The 23,566-nt window shown below is 38.2% G+C and overlaps 2 protein-coding genes across 10 annotated transcripts in view; both read left to right on the top strand.

Moving 5' to 3' along the window:
• The first annotated feature begins 10,100 nt into the window (after nucleotides 1-10,100).
• Nucleotides 10,101-19,052, top strand: idh1 (isocitrate dehydrogenase (NADP(+)) 1). Of its 3 annotated transcripts, XM_079463562.1 has the most exons (11): nucleotides 10,108-10,234; nucleotides 10,554-10,654; nucleotides 11,451-11,698; nucleotides 12,485-12,614; nucleotides 15,398-15,689; nucleotides 15,889-15,994; nucleotides 16,580-16,757; nucleotides 16,968-17,119; nucleotides 17,225-17,365; nucleotides 17,489-17,651; nucleotides 17,786-19,052. In XM_079463562.1, exons 4-11 carry the CDS (start codon nucleotides 12,493-12,495, stop codon nucleotides 17,877-17,879), a joined length of 1,248 nt encoding a protein of 415 aa, XP_079319688.1. In that variant the 5' UTR covers nucleotides 10,108-10,234; nucleotides 10,554-10,654; nucleotides 11,451-11,698; nucleotides 12,485-12,492; the 3' UTR covers nucleotides 17,880-19,052. The 3 variants fall into 3 exon arrangements, with proteins under 3 accessions (XP_079319686.1, XP_079319687.1, XP_079319688.1); XM_079463561.1 differs by having other exon boundaries at nucleotides 10,102-10,654; XM_079463560.1 differs by lacking the exons at nucleotides 10,554-10,654; nucleotides 11,451-11,698 and having other exon boundaries at nucleotides 10,101-10,234.
• Nucleotides 19,053-22,414: 3,362 nt separating this feature from the next.
• Nucleotides 22,415-23,566, top strand: part of plekhm3 (pleckstrin homology domain containing, family M, member 3) — a 34,068-nt gene continuing 32,916 nt past the window's right edge. For 4 of the 7 annotated variants that reach the window (XM_079464203.1, XM_079464206.1, XM_079464209.1 and 1 more), the window contains exon 1: nucleotides 22,415-22,462. The gene's annotated coding sequence lies outside the window, so the exon portion shown is untranslated. Of the gene's footprint in view, nucleotides 22,463-22,553; nucleotides 22,687-23,566 lie in introns of all 7 variants that reach the window. The other 3 variants (XM_079464204.1, XM_079464208.1, XM_079464205.1) reach the window with 3 other exon arrangements.

Below are 23,566 nucleotides of genomic sequence, written 5' to 3'. Positions count from 1 at the left end.
ATGCTGTTTCAGTTCACATTTGTCATGATTCGGAAATAAAGTCGGTTGCAATTTCCAGTTCATGGCGATTTTATTACTACTTTTGATTGCAAAATGTAATTTGAAACATTATTATTTCATGGCAATTTTTCAAGGTCCAGTGTGTAGTTTCTTACGAGGATCTATTGATAGAAATGCAATATAACATACGTAACTATGTCTTCAGAGGTGACTTTACATAATGAAGCGTTGTTTTTAATTGCCTAGGAATTAACTATTTCTATCTGCATACATTGCGGGTCACCTTACATGGAATTCGCCATGTTGTTTCTAGAGTACAAAAAAATTATCTACAGAGCTTGTTTTTTATAAGCAAAGAAGCAAGAACGTGACCACATCTTAGTTCTGTGTCAGCCTCCGTACTTCTTCAAAAGGGAGGGGAGGAGTGAGCCATTGGTTGCATTTCGCAGCCTCACCACTAGACGCCGCTAAAATCTCCTCATTGCTCCTATAACTGGTTTAAAGATTTACAGACTACCACATGTGTGTAATTGGAAAATAAAAGCACATTAACAGCCACCAAACAGAGACATAAAGAACGACAGATGTCTTGAAGCAGGATGGAATTACACTCAAGAAGCAATTCATTGCTAAAGCTAATTAGTACTTCAGTTTGAGGGCCTGACATGATGGCTCATGTCATCCTGCACAACACATCTGCGTGGCTCCCCAGAGGGGCGTGTCGAGCGCGATGTGAAGCGTGGGTATCGCAGGCAGTGAATGGCTGACATTTGGAGTCACAGTGGGTCTAAGTTAAATCAACAGCAGATTATGTAACGTAACACACACCTCCAGACCACTGCAACCAGTAAAGCTTAATGACACACTTAAGCAGAGAAAATTACCCCCTGAAAATACGATCTGTGAGCAAGTTTACTTGCAATGATAGATGAACAAACTACTTTAAACATCCAAACTGAAAATTTAAAGTGATAGTTCACCAGAAAATGAAAATGCTGTCATCACTTACCGACCCTCTTGTCAATTCAAACCTGTACGACTTTCTTTCGCAGAACACAAAATATATTTTGAAGAAAGTTGGAAACAGAACAGCGCCGGAACCCATACACTTCTATTTTATGGACACATGCGTATATGTGGATGCGTATAAATAACATTCTTCAAATATATCTTCTTTTGTGTTCTGTGGAAGAAAGAAAGTCATACAGGTTTGAAATGACAAGAAGGAGAGTAAATGATGACTGGATTTTCATTTTTGGGTGAACTATTACTTTAAATATACTGAATTAAAAAATATAAATTCACCAATGTTAGTATATGCCGTGACCCACAACATAATAATTTATACTGCATTCCCACAACACAATTTCATAAACACAAGTAAACACAGCTTCTTCTTTCACAAAGTGTTTCTTGTGAGAGATCCCCACACAAACATTACCAGAATGCTGTCACAGAACACTGCACTTCTCTCTCTCTCTCTCTCTCTCTCTCTCTCGACGACAGGGACTAATGATTTAACAGGTGCAAACATCCAAAGTCAATGTAACGTGATTCACTTATGTGAATATTTTGCAGAAATAAATGTTGTAATAGTTGAGTGGAAATTCTGAAAATCTGAGAACAACAAACTCACTCAATTCACCCTATGTTATTCATTGATTATCAATTCATTTCAACGAAAAATATAAATCCATATTTCACCGAAAGTATAATAAAACATTGTTCAATGCTATCTACTCTTATTCACACGGAGTTCCAGGACTGGAAGGAACACACCATGGTGATATTGATATTTCTGCTTCCGTTCATTCAAGGATTCAATGGGATTCATCGAAGCATTGCCTGGAACCAGAACCAGGTCATGTGTTCAGAGACTTTTTTGAGCATCATTTGTCCATATGAAGGAGCAGTTTTGTTCCCTGAGAGAAATCTCTTTCTCCTGGAACATGCACAAAATATGATTGTTGGTATACTAAACAAACTGTGGCTTAAGTAACTTTAAACATAATTTTTACATGGATTTTAAACAAATTAAAAAGCAGCAAACAAAAAAAAACACTTATTTTAGGCATTCCTAATTTATAAATGATAAACCTAAGCATAAACATCACCACCAAGGCCACTTGGATTTTACTGAGTGAAAAAACCTCTACAAATTTAAGCAGATTTTATTTATACAGAGAAAGGAATACGTTCCCGCCAGGTTTGTCTCTTCGCCAGAGGCTCATGACAACATTTGTATAATGGTTATTCCACAGCTCACGGTTAGTTTTAGATATTATTATTATTTAACAGTTTTAACAACATCAAATTGTATAGGACTTTTCTATGAATTGAGCTTTTATTAACCAGGCATACTGTAGCAGACCTTCCATTTCACAAACTACATTTTATGGCATTAGATTACAGCAGTTTCCTAAAGCAGGAAACCCTTATTGATTTATTAGAAAGGTTTTGTCATTGCTTAGCCAATAGATCAATGAAAAGGAGTTCATTTGTTCAAACCAATTAAAGTCACTGTGACATTCTAGCTATCAAAGGATTTCGGCATACAGCAAAATGTGCTTGCTTGTGTGAGTGTCTATGTAGGTGTCGTGATGTTCAAGGAATATTTCTGGAAGATTACACCGCACAACATGCTGAGTGTTTCTCAGTTTATTGTTCTGTCTCTCCCTTTAACAGTCTCTTAGCCTACTCTACACAAATACTGACAACATGCATTAAATCAGATTCAGCCCTGTATTCAATGAACCGATATAAGGAAAGATTTAGAAATAACATTTACAGGACTTATTTACCATGTCAAGCATGGGTTAAACGTTACAAAACAAACAGTCTGATTGCCTTCAATAGCTATTATACTGTAGTAAGACCATTGAAGTCGTTTTATACAGTGATTTGATGACATTTGAGACCCCGGACCACAAAAACCGCCATAAGTCACACAGGTATATTTGTAGTAGTAGTCAACAAAACGTTGTAAGGGTTTTTTTTTGGTCAAAAATCATTATGTTATCAGGTAAAGATCATGTTCCATGAAGATGTTTTGTAAATTTCCGTAAATATATGAAAACTTGGATGCACCAAAACCATGAACAAAAAATGGCTGAAAACAAGCCTGCAAATTATGCTCGCTGCTGCCCACTCAAGTTTGGTATCAATGTAAAGCCTAAAATTTCTGCTTTCGGGTTCATCTACTCTCCCCAACGTCATTACAGTGGTAAGTTAACAGAGAGCGTTAAAACAAACCTGTTTCTTCTTAGCCACGGCCTACTACAGGGCCTCTGGTGGAAAAACTTTAAAGGCGATTTTCTCAATATCTTTATTTTTTCGCATGGTCAGATTCCAGATTTTCAAATAGTTGTCTCTAGACCAAATATTAACATTAACAAACCATATATCAATGAAAAGCTTATTTACCCAGCTTTCAGATGATGTATTGGTTTAGTGGTCCACGGTCATAACTGTGTTTCACAGCTGCTTAAAATCTCTTGCCCTTTTCCGACAATACTAAGTAAATAACCGGTAAATCACAATAAAGAGATATTTTTATACTGTTTGGTGCAGCCAATTTGTTTGCTAGTCAAAAAGTAATTTTAGTAATCTAGTTTGAATTAATCGAATACAATGTCGTTGAGTCAAGAGCAAGTGCTTGAATGTAAATGTTTGCCACAAAAACATAAACCACGTACATTCGGATACAATGACAAACCCTGTCATATTTTATTAAAACAACAATAGCAACGTCACAGCCATTGATAAATCCTGGTTGTAACCTATTAATACTTTGAAATAAATGAGTACAGTATTATTACAAATATAAAAAGATTTACTAAATATTTTCGATCGGGTAATATAATTCTTACTGAAGACAATTCTCTAGCTGCATTAATGCAGGATTCAATATGTGGACACAGTATCGGAGGCTTGTTTTGTATGCCGAGTAGATGGAGTGCTTGGATACCAGACCTCTCATCCATAATACACATAGGGTTCTGTCAGGAATGTCAACTTTGATATTTTATGTTGGCACAGGATGATCTCCACGACACGTCTCTCAGGTCATTCACAGCCTGGCTCTCTCCGAAATGATGTCTCTCCAGCGGCCAATGTTTTCTTGTCTGCTGTTTATAATGGGGGCAGATTGTGCCTAACTGTGGATTCAGTACTCTACCCTGGAGACAGACAAAAAAACTGGCATAAAATCATCATGCTAACGTCCTGAGACAGCCGTGGTCAGTGTTAATTCGACTCTAAAATCCCAAATGGACAGTTGTAGATTGTTGATTATCAATACCCTCTCTACCTTTCTACTGTTCACTCTTTTAGATACAGTCACAGCGAACCCTTACAAAAATTCACCATGGTAACCACAGTTAAAAATACCATTGTTACTACACAAAAAATGTGCTAAATCGGTATCAGCCACTACTGTCACCCATAAAAATTGTGAAAGCTTCTGACACTACTTGAAAACTTCACACAGTTTATGAAAATTTTACACAATTTTGATGGAAATGATAATCACAGCAGATGAACAGATACAGAAGAAAGGCAGGAACCGGATTCCGTCTGACTGTTCCACAGAGGTGCAAGAAAAGCAGCCAAAATGGCTGACTGGAACAAATACAGAACGGGGGTCTGCAGCTTAAATGGGAGCAGTGTTTGTGTGTGTGTGACTTGTGACACACACACACAAGCCAAGAAAGGGTCCATCTGGTGAACAAACTCTAACCCGATTACAGAGAACAGACGGACACAATTAATATAGACGATTCACTAATATAAAGGCTTGCAGGCTCGATTAGGGAAATTTAGGCTTGGACCCCTATGTCCATATCAAGAGCTTTGACTAAAAGATTTTAAAAAATTCATAAAGCTTTCTTTTCTCACACACATTTTTACAAAGTACACACACACGTTTGGTTTTGAATGTGTGTCTGTGTGCAATAAGACAAAATGTGAATGTTGAGGTTGTTAAAGTGATAGTTCTGTCATCATTTACCCACCCTCTTATCTCTTCAGCCCTGTTTAACTTCCTTTCTTCTGCAGAACACAAAGGAAGATATTTCTGAAGGATGCTGGTGACCAAACAACGGTGACACGCCTTGGTTTTGTGTCGGTGCAATAAAAGTCAACGGGTACCGTCTTTGTTCCGTTACAAACATTCTTCACAATATCCTTTGTGTTCTGGAGAAGAAAGAAAGTCATACATGTTTGAAATGAAAAGAAGATGAGTAAATGATGACAGAAACAACAACAGAACAACTCTCACCCATTGGACCACGTGAAAAAAGTGCACTAAATACACCTAAATGTTTTTGAAGTGCTCTATTTTCACACACTAACTTTGTACTAAAAGTACAAAAAATTAGTTATTTTTAAGATAAAAACGTACGTACCATGACTAGAAGTACGTAAGTATTTTAAGGACAATTTTGTAAATGTGTGAAAATAGAAGACAAAGTACGCTTATGGAAGTGTAAGTAAATAAAGTGTATTTTAATGCACTATTGTTACTTGGGGCGAAAAATGTATATTAGACATAAACATAATAAACAACCTTGGGGCCGCTGCACAAAGTAACTGCAAAAATGGCTCAAAAAGTGATTTGTTTGCATATGCCACTTTAAGGTTAAGGTTATATGTTGTTCTGTTGTCTTCGTTACGATAATTTGTTGGTTGATACATTTATGTTAATACGCTTGATGTTTAGTTTCCGAATACTTTCACCAAAACGACAAGATTCATCTCTATTAATTGCAATCAGGAAGCAAACTAAGTCTGTCTATAACTCACACTGATGTTTTTTCTTACTTTTGCTTTCTTGTCATTTCCGATTTACCAGCTCTCAGAAACGCTGAGATGAATTCTTGACACTGGTGCCGGATAATTATGATGACTGCACTCGTTTTGCTGGGGGTTGTAATTAGCTGGTTTTTCGTTGAATGGAAAGGCCTGCGTTTAATCTGTGGGAAATGTGCTGATCGCTCTGGATGACTGTTTGACTGAATATGACTGACAAAAGAGAAATTACATTCTTTTTACATTCTCTCCGCAACCAAACCAAAGCTATTCAGAGTTTCCACTCTTCCTGGCTGGCTTTGGTTAGCTCACATTCAGTTCAGGTGTTAAATGTGCAGCGGGATGTGATGTGTAGGGATCAAAACACCTAGACATCTACACCACACAACAAATTCTCTTGTACATGGTTGTAAGGTCTATTCCAACTATCTAAGAAGGAACACTGCACATTATGAATGCATACTCAAAATATCACAGACACGCTGGATGTTGGAACCGTCACTTTTTGGCAGAATGTGCAAATTTGAGGCACCCTACAGTGTTAATAAAGTCCTATCCCATCTCTCTGAGCTTGTCTTTGAACTCCTCACCAATGGCAGCTATCCAGCAACACAAAACTCACCTCCCTCTTTCTCTCCTTTCCTCTGGCATCAAACAGCAGAATAAAACCTTTGATAATGCATCGCAAGTTTAAATCCTACTGACCAAACATAACATTTTAAGTAATAAAAGCAATTTGTCTTAACTGACCCTGACTACACAAAGAATAGAGCAATAGCGATCATATGTTGGCTCGTATCCTTTGTAATACCGTTTTTTTCTCTCAATAAAACCTCATTGGTCTAAATTTCGGTTGCACACAGCTGTAGAAACTTTGCGTCATCAAGCTGTTTCTGGTTGGTACACTGTGTAATTATGTTGATGACTGAATAATCTTTAGAAAAGGACATTTAAACAAGAACAAGGGATCTCCATGCATTTGTTTTCCTACACTATTAATTCTGTGTTGTTTTCTATCCACAGTCATGACGCTCAATCTCTCGACTCAGTCTAGATTCCTCTGTGTTCATTTGTTTATCATTGACCAAATGATGGTTAAAGGGATGGTGCAACAGTGTTTTATGCATTCTGACTTCTTTACTATGTTATACATGCTGGCTTCTCATGCTACATGGTCAACTTGTCAAAAAACGAGTTGGACGCATCACGTAGTATTTCTGTCCTCGAACCACCCCCCTAGGGTTCGTATAGGTTTCGGAAACTTTTTTTTGAACATGAAATTCCCTTACGTAACAACTTTTCTTAGTCCCTTATTGGATAACTCTGCTGGAAAAGCATGCCCACGCATCAACCAGCGAACGCAGGAAAAAGAGCACGCCCAACAATGCGCTTCATACGTTGTACTGAAGATCAGCTAGGTTTGTTATACACTGCAGGAATGTAATACAGACGTGGATAAAACGCTGAATTTGAAGTTCTGTTGAAAATGATAGATCGAGCGGTCCCAGCGCTTAAAGATGGCGGTCATGAACCACATGCGGTAAGCGAAACTGCGTCAAATGTCTGTTTTTGTTGGCAACCGGCGCATTATGCAAACAACAGAAAATTATAGTGAATCAAGATTACTCAATCAAGATGTACTCAAGATTAATATGAGATTGGCAAAAACTGCATGTGCACCTCCGCTTTAACAATAATAAAAAATGGCAGCATACATACTGTTCCTGAAAAAAAGCCTGATCTCAATTCGTTACTACTTTATGTGAATGCTTATCAGTATAAATTTGTACAATGTGAATTATACAAAAGTGTATGATTCTTGTAAAAAAGCAATACCGCATCCCTAAACCCACTAGCGCAGAAGCAAATCACACTTAAGGAAATAAATACGAATTAGCCACCTCATAAAATACGAAGTGCAGCGAGATTTTGTTGGGAAAATGAGGGTTTACAACAAAAAGTAAAAGGTAAGTGATTTTTTAATTTAGGGCAAACTATTGTCTTTAACATTTCATAATGACACAATGGTGATAGTTAAACCCTGAGCGATTTAATTCTTCTAATTTACCAGCCGGAATCTTTAAAAACAAGGTTACACCACTCCCACTAAAAGAGTTGGGATCACCCTTTCATTAGACCGACTTTATAGCCACTGGATGTGCCGTGCCATGTTAGCGACCCTCTATCCACCCACACAGCCACTGCGCACTCTGACAGCACAAGTTACTCATCCCTTCTGTTCTCAAATACTTCACAAACTAAACATGAGATCAATAGACATTTGCGGATTTACTTTTAGTGGGCTAGATTGTAATAAAGACAGTTAGAGAGAGAGAATAATGAGATGAGAGACTGAGGAGTTTCATTATCACCTTCAGTGATGGAATACTGACAAATGCACCTGTTTTTGTCTTGAACACATTTTTTATCGCTTTTGCATCTCCAGCCTCTGCTATATCGAACTCAATAACTCTTAAATCTCTTAAAAATTATCCATGCAGTTCAGTCAAGCATTATCCATCCCTAACTTCTATTTGACATTTATATGAATGGTAATGCAAATGTGAATATTTTAGATGCTTTGGCTGTTCACTTTAAATTTAAATTGTGTATTGTGACAAACCTTTTAAAGTTATAAATATTCAATAATATTCAATAAAACCATTACCAGCATTTGCCTATAATTGCATGCATTGCATTTTGAAGGCAAAATATTAATTGAGAGGCTACACATAAAATTTACAAAATAATTTGTCAAACTACAGGAACCCTGCTTTCAATGTAGTAATGGCATAGGCTATAAAAAAACAATATTTTAAGACAAATAATAATATATTCTACTGATAAAGGCATTTTATAATAATTGGAACAGAGTAAAACTTTCCACACGCACTCACAAACTTCAACTGTGGCAGTTTACGCACTGATGTATATAGCTTGTGAAAGATGATTGTGTCATTCGCGCAAAACACGCTGCATTTGACACTTTGGGAAGGAACAGTAAGTTGGTAAGTTCTGCGCACTTACGGGTGCCATCGAAACGGGTGGCGATGGTGTCGAGGAAGGTGTTCTGCGGGGCCAGCAGACCTCTCATCACGGGCATTCTGGTGCGGGTCGACTGGGTCCTCCGTCCGCCTCTGCGCCCTGATGAGGCAGACTCTTGGTCAGCCCCGAACCCCGGTAAGAATCGAGATGTTCCGGGCGCGCATCCTAGACCCTGCAGGAGCGCCCCGATCCGTGATACGTGCGGCTCCACTTTGGCAGCTCAACAGTGACCATATCCCTCAACGGAAAAAACACATATCTGCCTTATACCATGTCACAAGGCGAGCGAAAATCCCAAAAATCTGTCTCTCTAAAACAGGTGTTTGGAGATGTGATGAACCTGTGCGTAATGGCAGCGCTGGAGACTGGAGCTCTAAGGTGAGGCGACTGCGCACTGATGCCGTGTGGACTCCTCTGTGCCACCAGGATCCGTTCTTTCTCTCCACATTTATGTTACTGGCTTTCTCAAGTTGCTATAACCAGCAGATGTCATATCACGTGGTAAGCGCAGACTAGCGAGATAACTCGAGCAGTGGTCGGTTTGATTTTATTACATTTTAGATTTACATGTTAGACTGCATGTTAAAGTGTAAGTGGTCGCTAAAGAAATTATTTAATTCTTACCAAACTGCTAAATGTATAAAGCAAAATTGTGTACAAAAGGAAGGCGGGATGTATGCTTTCTATATGCACAATAAAAAATGTGTAAGGGATAAATGCAACACTGTTAGGCAGAAATAACGTGAAAGCGCCTGAAATCTATGTATAAAAGATCTATCCTGCTACATCTTAACACCTAAATTTGTGCATTCTTTTATTTATTGATGGTGCTGTTATACGTATGGTGTGAGTGGCTCCAAATCGTCTAAATCTGAAGCTTTGGTGTCACTTTAGTAAGTGAAATCATGTTCCAGATGACTAACATGTTTTTATTACAAAAGGAAAAGTCGTTAGTAGACAAGAAGTGCTGTGAACCTCGCTTAACCTCATCCAGTTTTACTGTTACATTTACTTTTGGCCTCTAATTGCGTTCCACCTCACAGTGCATTGAATAAATAATGCCATTGTGATGAAATAAGCAACGGTACGTTCATGTATGCATTTCATACATTGCTATTAATCGTTTACGAAGTAAAATGCAGATTTCGGGTATGCCAGTGCAATACACCCTACACAGGGAATCGAGGACATTGGTCACAACGCTGACCCCGTGCCTGGTAAGTAAATAAATTGCGACATCTACCGGTCCCTTTTGAAACACGCAGGACCGAAAACAGCCTTTAAAATACTACGACCCCAAGCTTTTCCGTGCGTTCTGTAAAAATAGCACATCAACATCAGGTGGTTATGGCTTACACTGGAAACAGATTGCGTTTTGGAGGTTGGGTGGCTCTTTACATTTTGTACATTTCTTACCTGCATGAACTGTTTATTTCAAGTGTTGTTGATGGCTTGAATTTGATGGCGTTTGACGTTGCAATTCATTCGTTTTGTATGGGGCGTGTGGTACGCGCTTATTTTGTAATATGATATCAAGGCGCAAGTGGGAGTGTGACACGATATACTGTTGCATACTTAAAACTGCGTGTTTTCGTGCACGTACATTTTGACGGCACCTACTGTAAATGGAGACGTGCTTCAGGGAACACCGCGCGTGTTAACTTTTACTTTTCTCTGCGCTTGTTCGGTCTGGACCATAGGCCGTTTTCGCATAAACACATACTTCTAACATTTCCGGAGTAAGGTCAAACATCCTCAGATCCCTCAAAGGAGGATTTCTTTTTCTGGGCCGCCAAGCGCAGTGTTGCCAATTTAGCAATTTTGTTGCTAGATTTAGCAATTTTTCAGACTACCCTAGCAACTTTTTTTTCATAAAGCACCTAGCAACAAATTTAGCATTTGTTTTTATTTATTTGGCAACTTTTAGCAACTTTTGGAAAGTGACTCTAATCCAAAAAACACATGAAATGGCAAGGGCGTGGTGAGCTGGTAAGGGCATCACAACTTCCAATAGGAAAATTCAACTGCAGTAGCCACCGTTCAACCAGAAAAGGGCAGCACTCAGACGTTTTTACCTTTTTACAGCATATATTGTAGAATTAAAACACTTTATACCCAAATGTCAAAAAAATTACTTGAATAAATGAACAGCATTAATAAAGCCCAAGTCTTACAGATCATTCAATTAAAAAAGTTGTTTTAGGGTATATCAACTACCACAGTGCTTTAATTGTTCAGTTAACGTGTAGTTTCAATGGTAAATTAGAAAATAGCCTACACAAACTGTAATTGTTCAAAAGTGTTTAACTGTTCAATGTCAATGTTGTATTTAAAATGAAAAAAATCTTATCATGAATAAGTGTTGTTTGTATTACTTTTACAAATGCTATGTGTGTGTGTATGTATGTATGTATGTATGTATATATAATATAAACAATAATATCTACGTATTACTTATAATGGCGTAGTTTTGTGTTGCGATTACGCAATGACGTCATAGCGCAATGACGTCACAACGTCATTTAGCAACTTTTAGCAACAAAGCGATCTGCCTTTAGCAACTTCCCCTGAAAAATAGTTGGCAACACTGGCCCAAGCGTCCTCTTGAGAAAAACAAGTGCCTGACGGGTGGATCGCCTGATGGGGTGGATAATGAAGGCGGGGCTAGTGGTTCGAGTTTACTTCCGTGTTTTCTTGGATTGGTGGGAGATCGTCTGATCGGGCCGTCCTCTCAGCTGATAGGAAACGACGCCTGTCAAGTCCAGCTCAAAAGCCTTCTCAAGTCTGACACATCGACCGTCGATAAGACCTTTCAATTTACTCCGATATAAACTCAAGAGAAAAGGTAGGCGATGTGCATTGAATTTTAAGTCTAAAATTGTTCAAAATAGCCGCCGATTCATTTGCTGTCGTTTATCTTCAGCGAAGCGCTGACGTTACCGGTTATGCATACTATACATAGAAAAGACACATAGTGTAAAGTAATTATATTGTAAAAACCGAAAATAAAGGCGATCAAAACGCAATAGTTATACTTATGAAGCGTAAGATTTGTAAGTTGTTTCATTTCTTTACGTGAATTGATAATACGTTCAAATATGTAAAATAATCCACATCCCATTGTAAAGCATCGTTAGTAAAACTTCTTATCGCGTTATGAATGATAGGTGTAATTACACGCGAAACATTTGAACTTTGTCCTAAATGTTTTGTTACGTAACGTCGAGGTTTGTGGAACTACAACGAGACGTACGACAAATCTATAAGCGCCGCGTAACATTGACGTGAAATAGCTTGTGAGTGAAAGGCCTGTACATGTTACACAATGGTTGACAGGCGCTGACAACCTATTTTCTTTAAAGTAAATCGTTAAACAAGACATAAACTGAACCCTCGATGATGCATAGCAAATTTCGGCACTATATGTTATAGGTCATGCACATATCGTTTCTTTCATTCCTGGCCCCAAAAGGGACGACGCACGTTGAAATGCCGTGCGTTATAACAAGTTTACTGGGTAAAATGCTGACTCACTGGTTGTGCAACTATCTTTTTTCAATGGAGTCTATTCATTCAGCAGGGGCTACTACCACTGCTGTTAATATACATCTAACCATCATCAATCTTGCAGGCTCCAAGATGTCTGAGAAGATCAAAGCTGGCTCTGTGGTCGAGATGCAAGGAGATGAAATGACCAGAGTTATATGGGAACTAATCAAGGAGAAACTCATCTTCCCTTACCTGGAGCTCGACCTGCACAGGTGAGATTAGAGACACTCAGAGCAGGTGAACGTTTGTCTCATTTTATTTGATTTCCCTTGTGACACTCTAGTGCCAGTTGGTAGTCCCTTACATTGTTTTACCATGGTAACCCTTTCTACCTTAATGCTGTCGTTAAGCCAATTACAATGACTAAGTAATAACAAATTTTAGGGAAGCATGATAAATTACATTTTTAATGTTATCGGCGGATAATAACATTTAGGCCGACATAGCTGATAAATCATAAATAATGTCCTCTGGTTAAACTTCTTCTGCTCACAGTTAAAATACTGTACAGTACTGTGATCCTTCACCTACTGCTATTAGCACAACATTATTAATGTAGGTGCAGTATGTGGATACAGTATTTATGAATGTGTACATTTTAGGAACAAAAGCATATTGTTTGAATCAGACTGCTGTCTGAATGCTTTCTGTCTTGAGACCTTGTGGGTATTAAGAACATTTTTCTAGGTTACTCGGGAAGAAGTATGTTAGTGAACAAGGTGTCATCAAATGGGATTCTCTAACGTCTGTGCTTTATGTCACTTCCCTCAGAACTTTGAATTTGTTTTTGAGACCTCTGACGCTCTGCATGTAGAGTCATTAAATGATTTGTGTCTTTTTACCTGTCATGCTTTTATTTACAATATGCTTACTATTTGTCGCAGGCTCTCCAAACTTTTAGAGATGAAACGTAACATTTACAGTGCATGTTCAATTTAAGCTTTTGAGAGTAGCGTAACATTCAGCCAATCCTCTTTACATTCCATGAATTCATTCTGCCTTTCCGGGGATTGCTAGTGGAGTTGCAACACTGGCCTTGACTAGCCATGCTGCAGTCATTCGTAATGGAATCAATGGTATACATTTTATCCAAGCAATGTCCAATGGAGTTATTTTACTGGTCAAAGCTAGAGAGTAAAGAATACGTAAACTATTCTCATGTTCAAGGTTTCTGCGCTTTAGTTAGGGGTCAAGATCCAAGGTGCATAGGTGCACTATTATATCTGTTAGATTTCTTTAGTACTGTTCTTTGTCTCATGTTTCTGGAAAAATAAATTTGTTACTTTTTGAAAGACTTTGTCTTTGGTAGGTTTCTAATGTCAATTTTAAGAACTGCCAATCAAAAGTTGTAGTCCTATGAAAGAGATTCTCCACCCAAAAATAGAAATTGTGTCATAAATTACTTCCACCCCCCAAGTCGTTCCAAACCTGTATACATTTCTTTTTTCTGTTGAACACAAAGATATATATTTTGGAAAAATTTTAGCAACTGACATTTCTGGGAGAACATCGACTGCCATTTCAATTTTCGTGTTAGTCAAAGGTGCCAAAGCACTGCTTTCCTAGATTCTTCGAAATTTCTTATTTTGTGTTCAACAGAAATATTTTTCCTACTATGGTAGTCAGTAATATCACAGAAATGTCAGTTGCTAAAATATTTTTAAATGTCTTTCTTTGTGTTCATCAGAACAAAGACATTTATATAGGTTTGGAACAACTTGTGGGGAGGAAATGATGACAGAATCCCTTGAACAGATCAAAAGTGTCTAGAGCAGTTCATTGAACTGTTCACATTTACAGCATCGCCTGCCAGCAAGAACACTCATACCTAAATTAAAGCAGTGTATACTGGTACTGGGTTCGCACTGGATTCATTTTTCCAAAGCCTATTATATTTTAGGGAGTAGAAGGAGAAATGGGTCAAAGGTCACCGTATTGTTAACACAATAGCCAGAAAGTAGAGTACTGCAGAGATAATGCCATACTGGAATCCTCAACCGCAAGCCTATGTTTTTTTTCCTATAAACTTTTGGAAGTTCGCAAAAAGATAAAGTCTGTGAATATCAAAGGTTGATGATGTTTACACGTTTTGTTTATCAAGTTAATCTTTACACATGAACACAATATGTGTTTCTTTTGAAGCCTGAATACAATGAATGGAAGTTAACACGAGGCTTTAAATCGACTACACTATGGTAGCTCAATATTAACGTCAAAAGTGCTCATGTGACACCGCTTTTCATCTCTCTCCACTGGCTACTGGTAAAGGCCGCTAATGCTTGCCTACAGGACCGGCCTACTTTCACACCCTCCTACACCCCATCAAGAACCCTGCGTATTGCTTTCTCATAAGGGCAGTAAATTGCTTTCCCGCTCATTCTCCTTCACAACTCCTTCCTGGTGGAACATTCTTCCTAACTCGGTCGGGTCAACCACATCTCTCACAACCTTCAAAAAACTACTTAAAACCCATCTCTTCTGTGAATACTTGACAGACAAATGAAATAAAAAAGAATGTACACTAACCCTCTTCTCTCAACAGGTAGTGGTCTAGCTTTTGGTGAAACGAGTAACTTTGTATCAGCACCTATTGCATTATTGTATTAAACAGTTTTTCTCTCTGTTCTTGTGGGATTAGCTTTATTCAGTTGTTTTGAAGATTTCAACCATGGTCTGTCTGTTTTAATACAGAAAGGAATGAGGCATACATTACCATGGCACTGGTTTCCCATTGACCCCATTCTGAGTATGCCGCGATGAGATGCTCATGAGTCTGACCGAGTGCTAAGAGATGCATAGATTTGTTACAGTGTTATGCTAGTGTGCAGTTATCAATACGACATTTAAGATGATGAGATGAACTTTCTGTTTGCAGAAGCTGTCTCTAACAATAGGCCCGTGTACACACAGAAATCTTTATAAATATGTCAAGCACATTTTGAACTAGATCACAAAACCCTTAAAGTAAGTTTCTGTATTCCTCTGTGTGTGGCAGCTATGATCTGGGAATGGAGAACCGTGATGCCACTGATGACAAGGTGACAGTAGAGGCTGCAGAGGCTGTTAGACAGTACAACGTCGGCATCAAGTGTGCCACCATAACTCCTGACGAGATGCGCGTGGAGGAGTTCAAGCTTAAGGAGATGTGGCGCTCTCCCAACGGGACAATCCGGAACATCCTTGGTGGAACAGTGTTCAGAGAAGCTATTATCTGCAAAAACATTCCCCGCTTGGTTCCAGGCTGGATCAAGCCTATTATCATCGGCAGGCACGCGCATGGAGACCAAGTATGATTTCTCACATTAAAATATATTCTTGCTGTATGTATTTTGTATGTTTCTATTTTATCATAATACTGCTGTTTTTTAATCATTTCTACTTACAGTAACTGCAGCGAAATTTAATGTGTTAGGCTTATTGCTTTTTCAGTAATGACACGGTATCATAATTCTCTTCTGATAACTTGTCTCCATCTCCCTGCTACAGTACAAGGCCACAGATTTTGTTGTGCCCGGTCCTGGAAAAGTAGAGATGAAATACACACCCAAGAACGGAGGAGAGCCAGTCAACTTTGTCGTCCACAACTTTGAAGGTCGCCTGCATAGCAAAACTGTGAAATAACCTTTGTAATGTTTTGCACAAATTTGTGGCACAGTCCCCATGAGCAAACTTTCATAAATCGAAAGTGTTCTAAAGTCATCCTCTGATGATGTCATAGCAGCAGACTTTCACCTGTCTGGGCATTGAATGCATTTGCAATGCCAGTATGAGCCCAGTATGAGGCTACTCGGGTCGATGGACATTGTCCAAAGTTAGTTTATTTCCTTTAATCAGTGTTTGCTTTAAAGCTTTATGGGTCTATGTTGGGATGCTATTTTTTTATTTTTAATATTTCTCAACTTTTGATTTGATTTTTGACACAAGATTAACATTTAAACATGTTAGTAGATAATCTTTTGGCTTTGAAATGGATAGTTAAAAATTAAATTGCTCAAATACTCACCATCATTTTTCTTAGAATCATATGTGAAACACAAAATGGCACCATTCACTTTCATTATTATATTTTTTGATTGGACCTTTTGGACTTTTACATTAAACGAATCAGAATATAATTAGCTTTTTTATATAATCGATTGAAACAACAGACATGGCACTGTATTTTATTTGGCTTTAGGTACTGGTGGAGTTGCCCTGGGGATGTACAACACCGATAATTCCATCCGCGACTTCGCTCACAGCTCTCTCCAGATGGGGCTGACCAAAGGCTGGCCCATGTATCTCAGCACGAAAAACACAATTCTAAAGAAATACGACGGGCGCTTCAAAGACATCTTTCAGGAGATCTATGAAAAGTGAGTCATGTCTTAAACCAATGACTGCCTAGTAATAACTTCTACAAGGCAATTTCTAAAGATCTCATAACATTATAGAGTTTTTAGTCAAGAACAAATACATTGCATTTACATGCTGACAGCGCAGTCTAAATATGGCTATGAGGAAAAAACTGTTTAAATGGGGAATGTAAGTGGGTTTAAAACTGTGTGTGTGTTTGTTTGTGGCAGAGACTACAAAGCTCAGTATGAGGCCAAAGGCATCTGGTATGAACATCGGTTAATTGATGACATGGTGGCTCAAGCCATGAAGTCTGAGGGAGGCTTTATCTGGGCTTGCAAGAACTATGATGGAGATGTGCAGTCAGACTCTGTTGCTCAGGGTGAGTAAAACAAATGTGCAATAATTTATGAAAAATGATTTGTGTAGTGTTTTTTGTGGAAGTTAACGAATTCTGAAATCGAACCCTTCCGGTCTCTGTCTATAGGTTATGGGTCATTAGGAATGATGACCAGCGTGCTTTTGTGTCCGGACGGGCGTACGGTAGAAGCTGAGGCAGCCCACGGGACTGTCACACGGCACTATCGTATGCACCAGCAGGGCAAGGAGACCTCCACCAACCCCATCGGTGAGAAAAACAAACCTGCTGTTTTGTTGTTACACATGCACAGCAAGAACATCGTATTCGCTTATGATGATTAATGTCATGAAATGTTATGTTGGCTTCATACACATCGTTCTTTTCTATCAGCATCCATCTTTGCATGGACAAGAGGACTGCTGCACCGGGCGGAGCTGGATAAGAATGCCGAGCTGCGAGTATTTGCAGAGGCATTGGAGGCCGTTTGTGTCGAAACCATCGAAGCCGGTTTTATGACTAAGGATCTGGCCATCTGCATTAAGGGCATGTCCGGGTATGTCCATGATCTGCTTAACATTGGGTCAATGTCTCCAAAACGTGATTTTTTTATTTTATTTTCAGTAGCCTGTTTGTTTCATTGTTATGTTTTCATCCCTCAGTGTGTAAAAACACCTTTTTTCTCCACAGCGTCGCACGCTCGGATTACCTCAACACTTTTGAGTTTCTGGACAAACTTGCTGAGAATCTGAAGATCAAGTTGTCGAGCCAACCCAAACTGTAAAGCTGCCGGGTGTTCTTGACGCGACAGGCGCACACACTGACTCGCAACCGTCCACCCACGGCAAGCCACCAACTCTGTTAGTCCCATCTACTGTCTAACTGTGACCAAAGACAGAAGTTATGGACCGTACCACTACAACCAGTAGGGGAGCAGTGCACTTTCAGCTGGGAAACATGAAAGGGCCTTTTAAAATGGACGGAGCTACCTTTCATTACACTTTTAGAAACAAACTGCTGATATGCATTTGCATTCATGAAGGACGTGTATCATTTTAACATTGCAACTTTTATTTTGCATTATACCCTCTGCCGTGCGTAATGTGTTTGTGGTTATGGTCCACTTTGAATACCTGTTGCCTTATCAGTCTCAGTGTGTAATTGTCTTGTCTTCAGAAAGATGCCTGTATTAGGAGGAGTGAGATTAGGTATTAACAGTGTAAATACCAACATGGCAGTGAATACCTGATTTAACTGTAATGCCTGTAGTTACAATCAGTAGACATTCCTTTTCACTATTATGGTCAAATACTCAATGCCACTGTCTGTCACCGGTTTGCAAATGAATTTGCGTGTATGCAGCATAGATAATATTCTATGCCTCTTTTCAGTGTGGTCTGTGTGCTCATGTGATCAGGTTTGTGTTATTATGACCTTAATAATAAATTTGTTTTTAAGAGATTAACATGGCAATATTCTGATCTGTGTTTATTAATGTTTTTTTGGCAAGTAAAGAAGGTGTTAATATTAAAGTGTTGCATGATAGGGGGCTCCGCTTTACAATTGCTTTGTGAAATCCACAAAGCAATGACAGTCAAACTGATTTGTAAACATCAGTTTAACACAAGCTAACATTTAATAGGTCATGTTGCCCCTCTGTATAAAACTCTGTATATAGACAAGGTATATAAATGAGTGAATTGTATAAAAAAAATACATATTTGTTAAACACAGTTAAACAATTTGAGGGAAATACATTTTATAAAGTTAATATTCACACTGTTTTTATTACATATAAGCTTTACCAATTATATATTACTAATACACATTTAGTTTGGAGGATAGAATTAAAAACGAATTTAAGACTGTTCCTACAGTGCACCAAGCCCAAATCTCTTATATAGTTAAATCACTGAATGTATTTACTTAATAAATACAAATGTAATGTTGTACTATCCATTTAGAAGAATGTCATCACTGAAATAAGTTAGAAATTATGCTCAGAATTTCACCTAGCACACTTTCTTCACCAGATGGCAGCACCATGACATTGAGATCAGCCTGGTGTGCATCTACAGAGAGGATGGCAGACAGAGATTTTCCTTTTTTGTAACTAATAGGTAATTGTGAATTGTTGCTTTTTTTATTTAGGATTTTTGTCCTTTTTGCTGTTTTTAGAGCAAAGTAAACAACTCACAAAATGAGTTTAATATATTTCACTTGCCTACTGCACATGATGTGTTTTCCACTTGCTGTCCATCACACTCTGAAAAGAAAGAAAACAGTCCACTGTACTCTGAACATAGCCATATTGCTACACCTCCAAATTCTATGGCAAGTGCCCTTGACATTATTAGATATCTGTCACAATGGTTTCTCCGGTAAAAGTGAAATGTGGAAGGAAGGACATTTGGCATGAGATGTAGAGAGAAAAGGAGAGGGAGATCATCTCTCAGACGGCCACCATTGTACCGTGATAATTGGATTCTCCATGTGTGAATACAGACATATTCACGGCTTTGTTAGTATAAAGATTACCATTATTTCACAAGAAGTAAAACGTTATGAATATGAAATGGAGGCACAATGGTGATTCTGATGTTATGACGTCAATCGTGCACAAGCCAAGAGTTCAGTGGACCACCACGAGGGCTACCGAGATGCAAACCTGCTCAGATTATTCTAAATGAAAGTATAGCACCTATCCACTTGACTTGTGAAAGCAAAGTTGTCTAATGAATTAAAAAAGTACAGAAAGTGTATGCTGATGGATATTTGCATAACTAATAAATATAAGTACCCATCCACTTATAAACAGACTACCTATCCATAAGTTCAATAGTAAATATTTTCATCATAATCAAACCAGCATGCATGAATCTATTGAAACTTCAGATATACACTAACATCGAACATAAATACACAAACAAAGACTTGATATTGTTTCTGTCTGTCTTTTTGAGACATGCCTTATCTATGTAGCAAATGCAGTGGTTTCCATGGGGACGCACAGCCACTCTACTCTTCAAAAGCAGGCCAAGCAGAGGTAGAGGGCCCCTTTGTGCTGGAGAGGAAAGCGTGGAACAACGCTGGACAGATGAAAGCCCTGCTATCCTTATGGCCAATCATAATTTAGTCATCAGCGCAGGAGCACAAAACCCAAATAGAGGGAGAAAACACAAACACGAAAAAGGAGAGATGAGTAGGTCAAGATATGAGCAAGAGAGAGATGAGAGACTGACATGAGGATACATTTCAAAGAAATAAAAAAACAGTTATGTTTTTTATAGAGATGATCAATTCTATGCAGTGGAGTTTGTGCTGGCATGATAGGAACGATGGAGTTCATTTCTATACAATTAAAGTTGTTTATGACATTATGCATCTTTTATTTGTCATAAAGAGCCGATTCAAAGCAGATATGTAACAGACTGAAAATCAGTTGATTTATTCTTGAAACAAACACTATACTACATTTATTGTTTTGGTATTTTTAGAGAATCTGTTTAAAAATTTGAGGGCAAAGTAATTCACACATTTGAGGGTCAACAATAATTGTTGGAATATTTGATCGCACTCCTAGTAATGACAATCTACTGACTATTTTGTTTGAAAACCTACTCCTGTAAATAAATAGCTTGACTTCAAAAATACATTCTAAAAGATTGCAAACGTTTTAGGCTAAATATAAACATTTTATAGGTGCCATCATTTTGTCCAAGTTAGCACTTTCCCATTTTAACAGTGATTTTTAAGGAAGCCCTCACAATTTCTCCTCCCTCTACATGTCACAGCGTCCTGTCCAATTGCTGACTCTCTTAATTGACTCAGACAAAAATGAGGGGGAGAGAAACGCTGAGTTTCTGGAGCAGATAAGCATTCAGCATGGGTTCAGTTGAGGGTCTATGTAGGTCATGCACAATATGGTGCCCACAAGTTTACAGCTGGGGCTCGCACTGCTATTATCCCACAACAATATCGAAGAGGGGAACTTATTTAAGCCCATTAGCCCACGTCCCCTCCTCCTTCATTATCGTACCCTTTCTTTGGACAAGCCAAGACAATGAGCTCTCAGAAAGGGTAGAGAGGGGGAGCGGAGGAGCGGAGGAGAACTGGAGGGGAGGTCGCAGGTTTAGCCGAGAACCCACGATAATTACTGTGTTTCTGTCTGTGGCCTGAAAAAGACTTTAATGTTTCTTTTTCTGTAGTGAACAATAGATACAGGGCCAGCTACAACGCCGAACCTCTTAGCTTCATTATGGAACGAAGTCTTAATGTCGGCCACAATTTACACATTAAGTATGCATGGTTCTTTTATGCATTTAGACTTCTTTTGGGAGAATTTGTATGCCATTTCAGTCCAGTTCTAAGCGGGTTGCTAATTACTGTATATGTACTGTCGGGGGATGTTGCTTTTTGTATGTGTGGACAAGTTTGGCTGGACAAGGGCAAATATCCTCACAAATAGGCTACAGTGTGTAATAATGATGACTTTATAGGTGGTCGTAATTGGTTAAAAAGACAAACAAACACTTGTCAACTGGCCAAGTCAACTCATACTGATTTAAATGTAAGGTTACAATGTATGTGTGTTAGGATTAGGGGTAGGGAAATACATTATTTTCTAACAATCAAAGAAACAATTGAAGTCAATGTCTTTACCAAAATACAGTTTGTTTATTTGTGTTTGAGAGCAGGAGAGAGAGAGAGAGAGAGAGAGAGAGAGAGAGAGAGAGAGGGGGGGGGGGGGGGGGTTATAATGCAGATTTTACACACACTGACCTACTCCTATCATATTTTATTTAGTATGTATCAATGCTATATGTTTACTAATGGAGACTTGAAGACATTATGTTAAAAAGCCTATAATGTTGTAGATGAGGAACAGAGTCAATTTTTTCAGTACAGTATTCGTCAAATCACAGAAAGAAATTTAGAAATGTTATGATAGAAAATCACACAACAAATTAAGCCGGAACAGTTGGGAATTGCATAGAAGAATAAGATACGTGATTTTTGTATGTGTTTCTAGGCATTGACACCGGGGATATTGCTTTTGTTAAAGACTATAGCACCAAAGATTACACACAATAAACGCTAGAAAAGGAAATGAATCATCCGAACTTTAGCGCATGTCCCTCACAACAACAACAACCCTGATTTAGTGCCCTGTAGATACAGCTGCATAAAGAAACTGAAAACTAAAGCAATTATAAAAATACATACATTGTAATAAAATGATAGGTTGAGGTACTTCGAACATCGTGCTACTTTGCCAAATGCGTTACGGAAGCCGGAACCATTTATATCCGGAAATGGTTTCACACGGTGACGGATCTGAAATTGACAGATGGTAAACAGAATCGGGTGAGTCATTTTTACACTCAAATAATAGAGCAATCTCTCTAATCGTGCTCTTATATTCTAATATAATGCACATCTACTCCTCGTTGTTAAGCAAATGTGTGCTATACCAGTATTTTGGTTGTAAATAAAACACAACTGGGTGACACAAATGTCATTGGGAGAGGATGTAGCGGTGTGCTAACTAGCATCATGATATGAAGTCATCGGATGAATTTGATAACACAGTGAGTATTAAACGTTTAATCACTAAGATACAAAAAAAACCTAGATATTTTAGTTTGCAGTAGTCTCGCTCTTTTAGTTTTTATTGCCTGCAGTTTATTTGGTATGTTAGCATATGTTGTTTAGCTGCACATGGATGTACTTCCACTCTGCCTAAAGTTTTGAAAATTATTGGTGGTATATGAATGGATTTGTGGCTGTGTTTTTCTTTTCTTTTTTTCTTTCGGTGTCTACTTTTTCTGCGCTAAATAAAAAGGATCAATGATGTTTAGTTTTCCACATGGTGATATATGATCACCTCTTTGATGATGTCACTTTATGTACCTGGAGCATGATGATAAAATAGTGATGCTCTGTTCTTTACAGTATGTTTGAAATAGATTAAACGTAATTTATTGTTACCTTAGCACGACTATAGCATACAGTATATTATAGCATCAGAACATAGCAAGTACTACACTAAATTGCACATTTTATAAAATGGTATCTAGGGGCAATGCATCTGCTCACTACCACTTTCACGGGTCCAGACCATAAATCTGCTTTGTCAGTGCTGAGAACTGATGCTTGTTGTTGATGGCTAAAAATAGACTAGCAGAGGAGGGCCTTTACATCTCTGTCAGAATAATTTGTCTTCTAAAAACATCACTGTCTTAGGTTTTTACTATACCAACATGACAGAGTTTATCTAAGCATATAAAAATTCTCCCCCCAATTCTTTTATTGTAATGCCTTTCAGTTTTTTGTTCAGACATCCATTCTCAAATTCACAATCTGTCCCTTTGTTGTTCTCGGTATCTGTCTCTCATTCCACTTCTTTTAATGAAGTCTAATGAGTCTCTGCTCTGAGATGATGTAATGGTCTTTCAATAATTTATGCTT

This window comes from Barbatula barbatula (genome assembly GCF_947034865.1).
Source record: "Barbatula barbatula genome assembly, chromosome: 9".
Taxonomy (NCBI): domain Eukaryota; kingdom Metazoa; phylum Chordata; class Actinopteri; order Cypriniformes; family Nemacheilidae; genus Barbatula; species Barbatula barbatula.
The sequence above is the reverse complement of the archived record's forward strand: the minus strand, read 5'-3'. Positions and strand labels throughout refer to the sequence as shown.

Coding starts and splice junctions, on each gene's coding strand:
- idh1 (XM_079463560.1), top strand. CDS start 10,201: ATGGCTTACACTGGAAACAGATTGCGTTTTGGAG. Junction 15,995..16,579: donor TGTCGTCCACAACTTTGAAG/GTCGCCTGCATA, acceptor ATTTGGCTTTAG/GTACTGGTGGAGTTGCCCTG. Junction 16,758..16,967: donor TTTCAGGAGATCTATGAAAA/GTGAGTCATGTC, acceptor TGTTTGTGGCAG/AGACTACAAAGCTCAGTATG.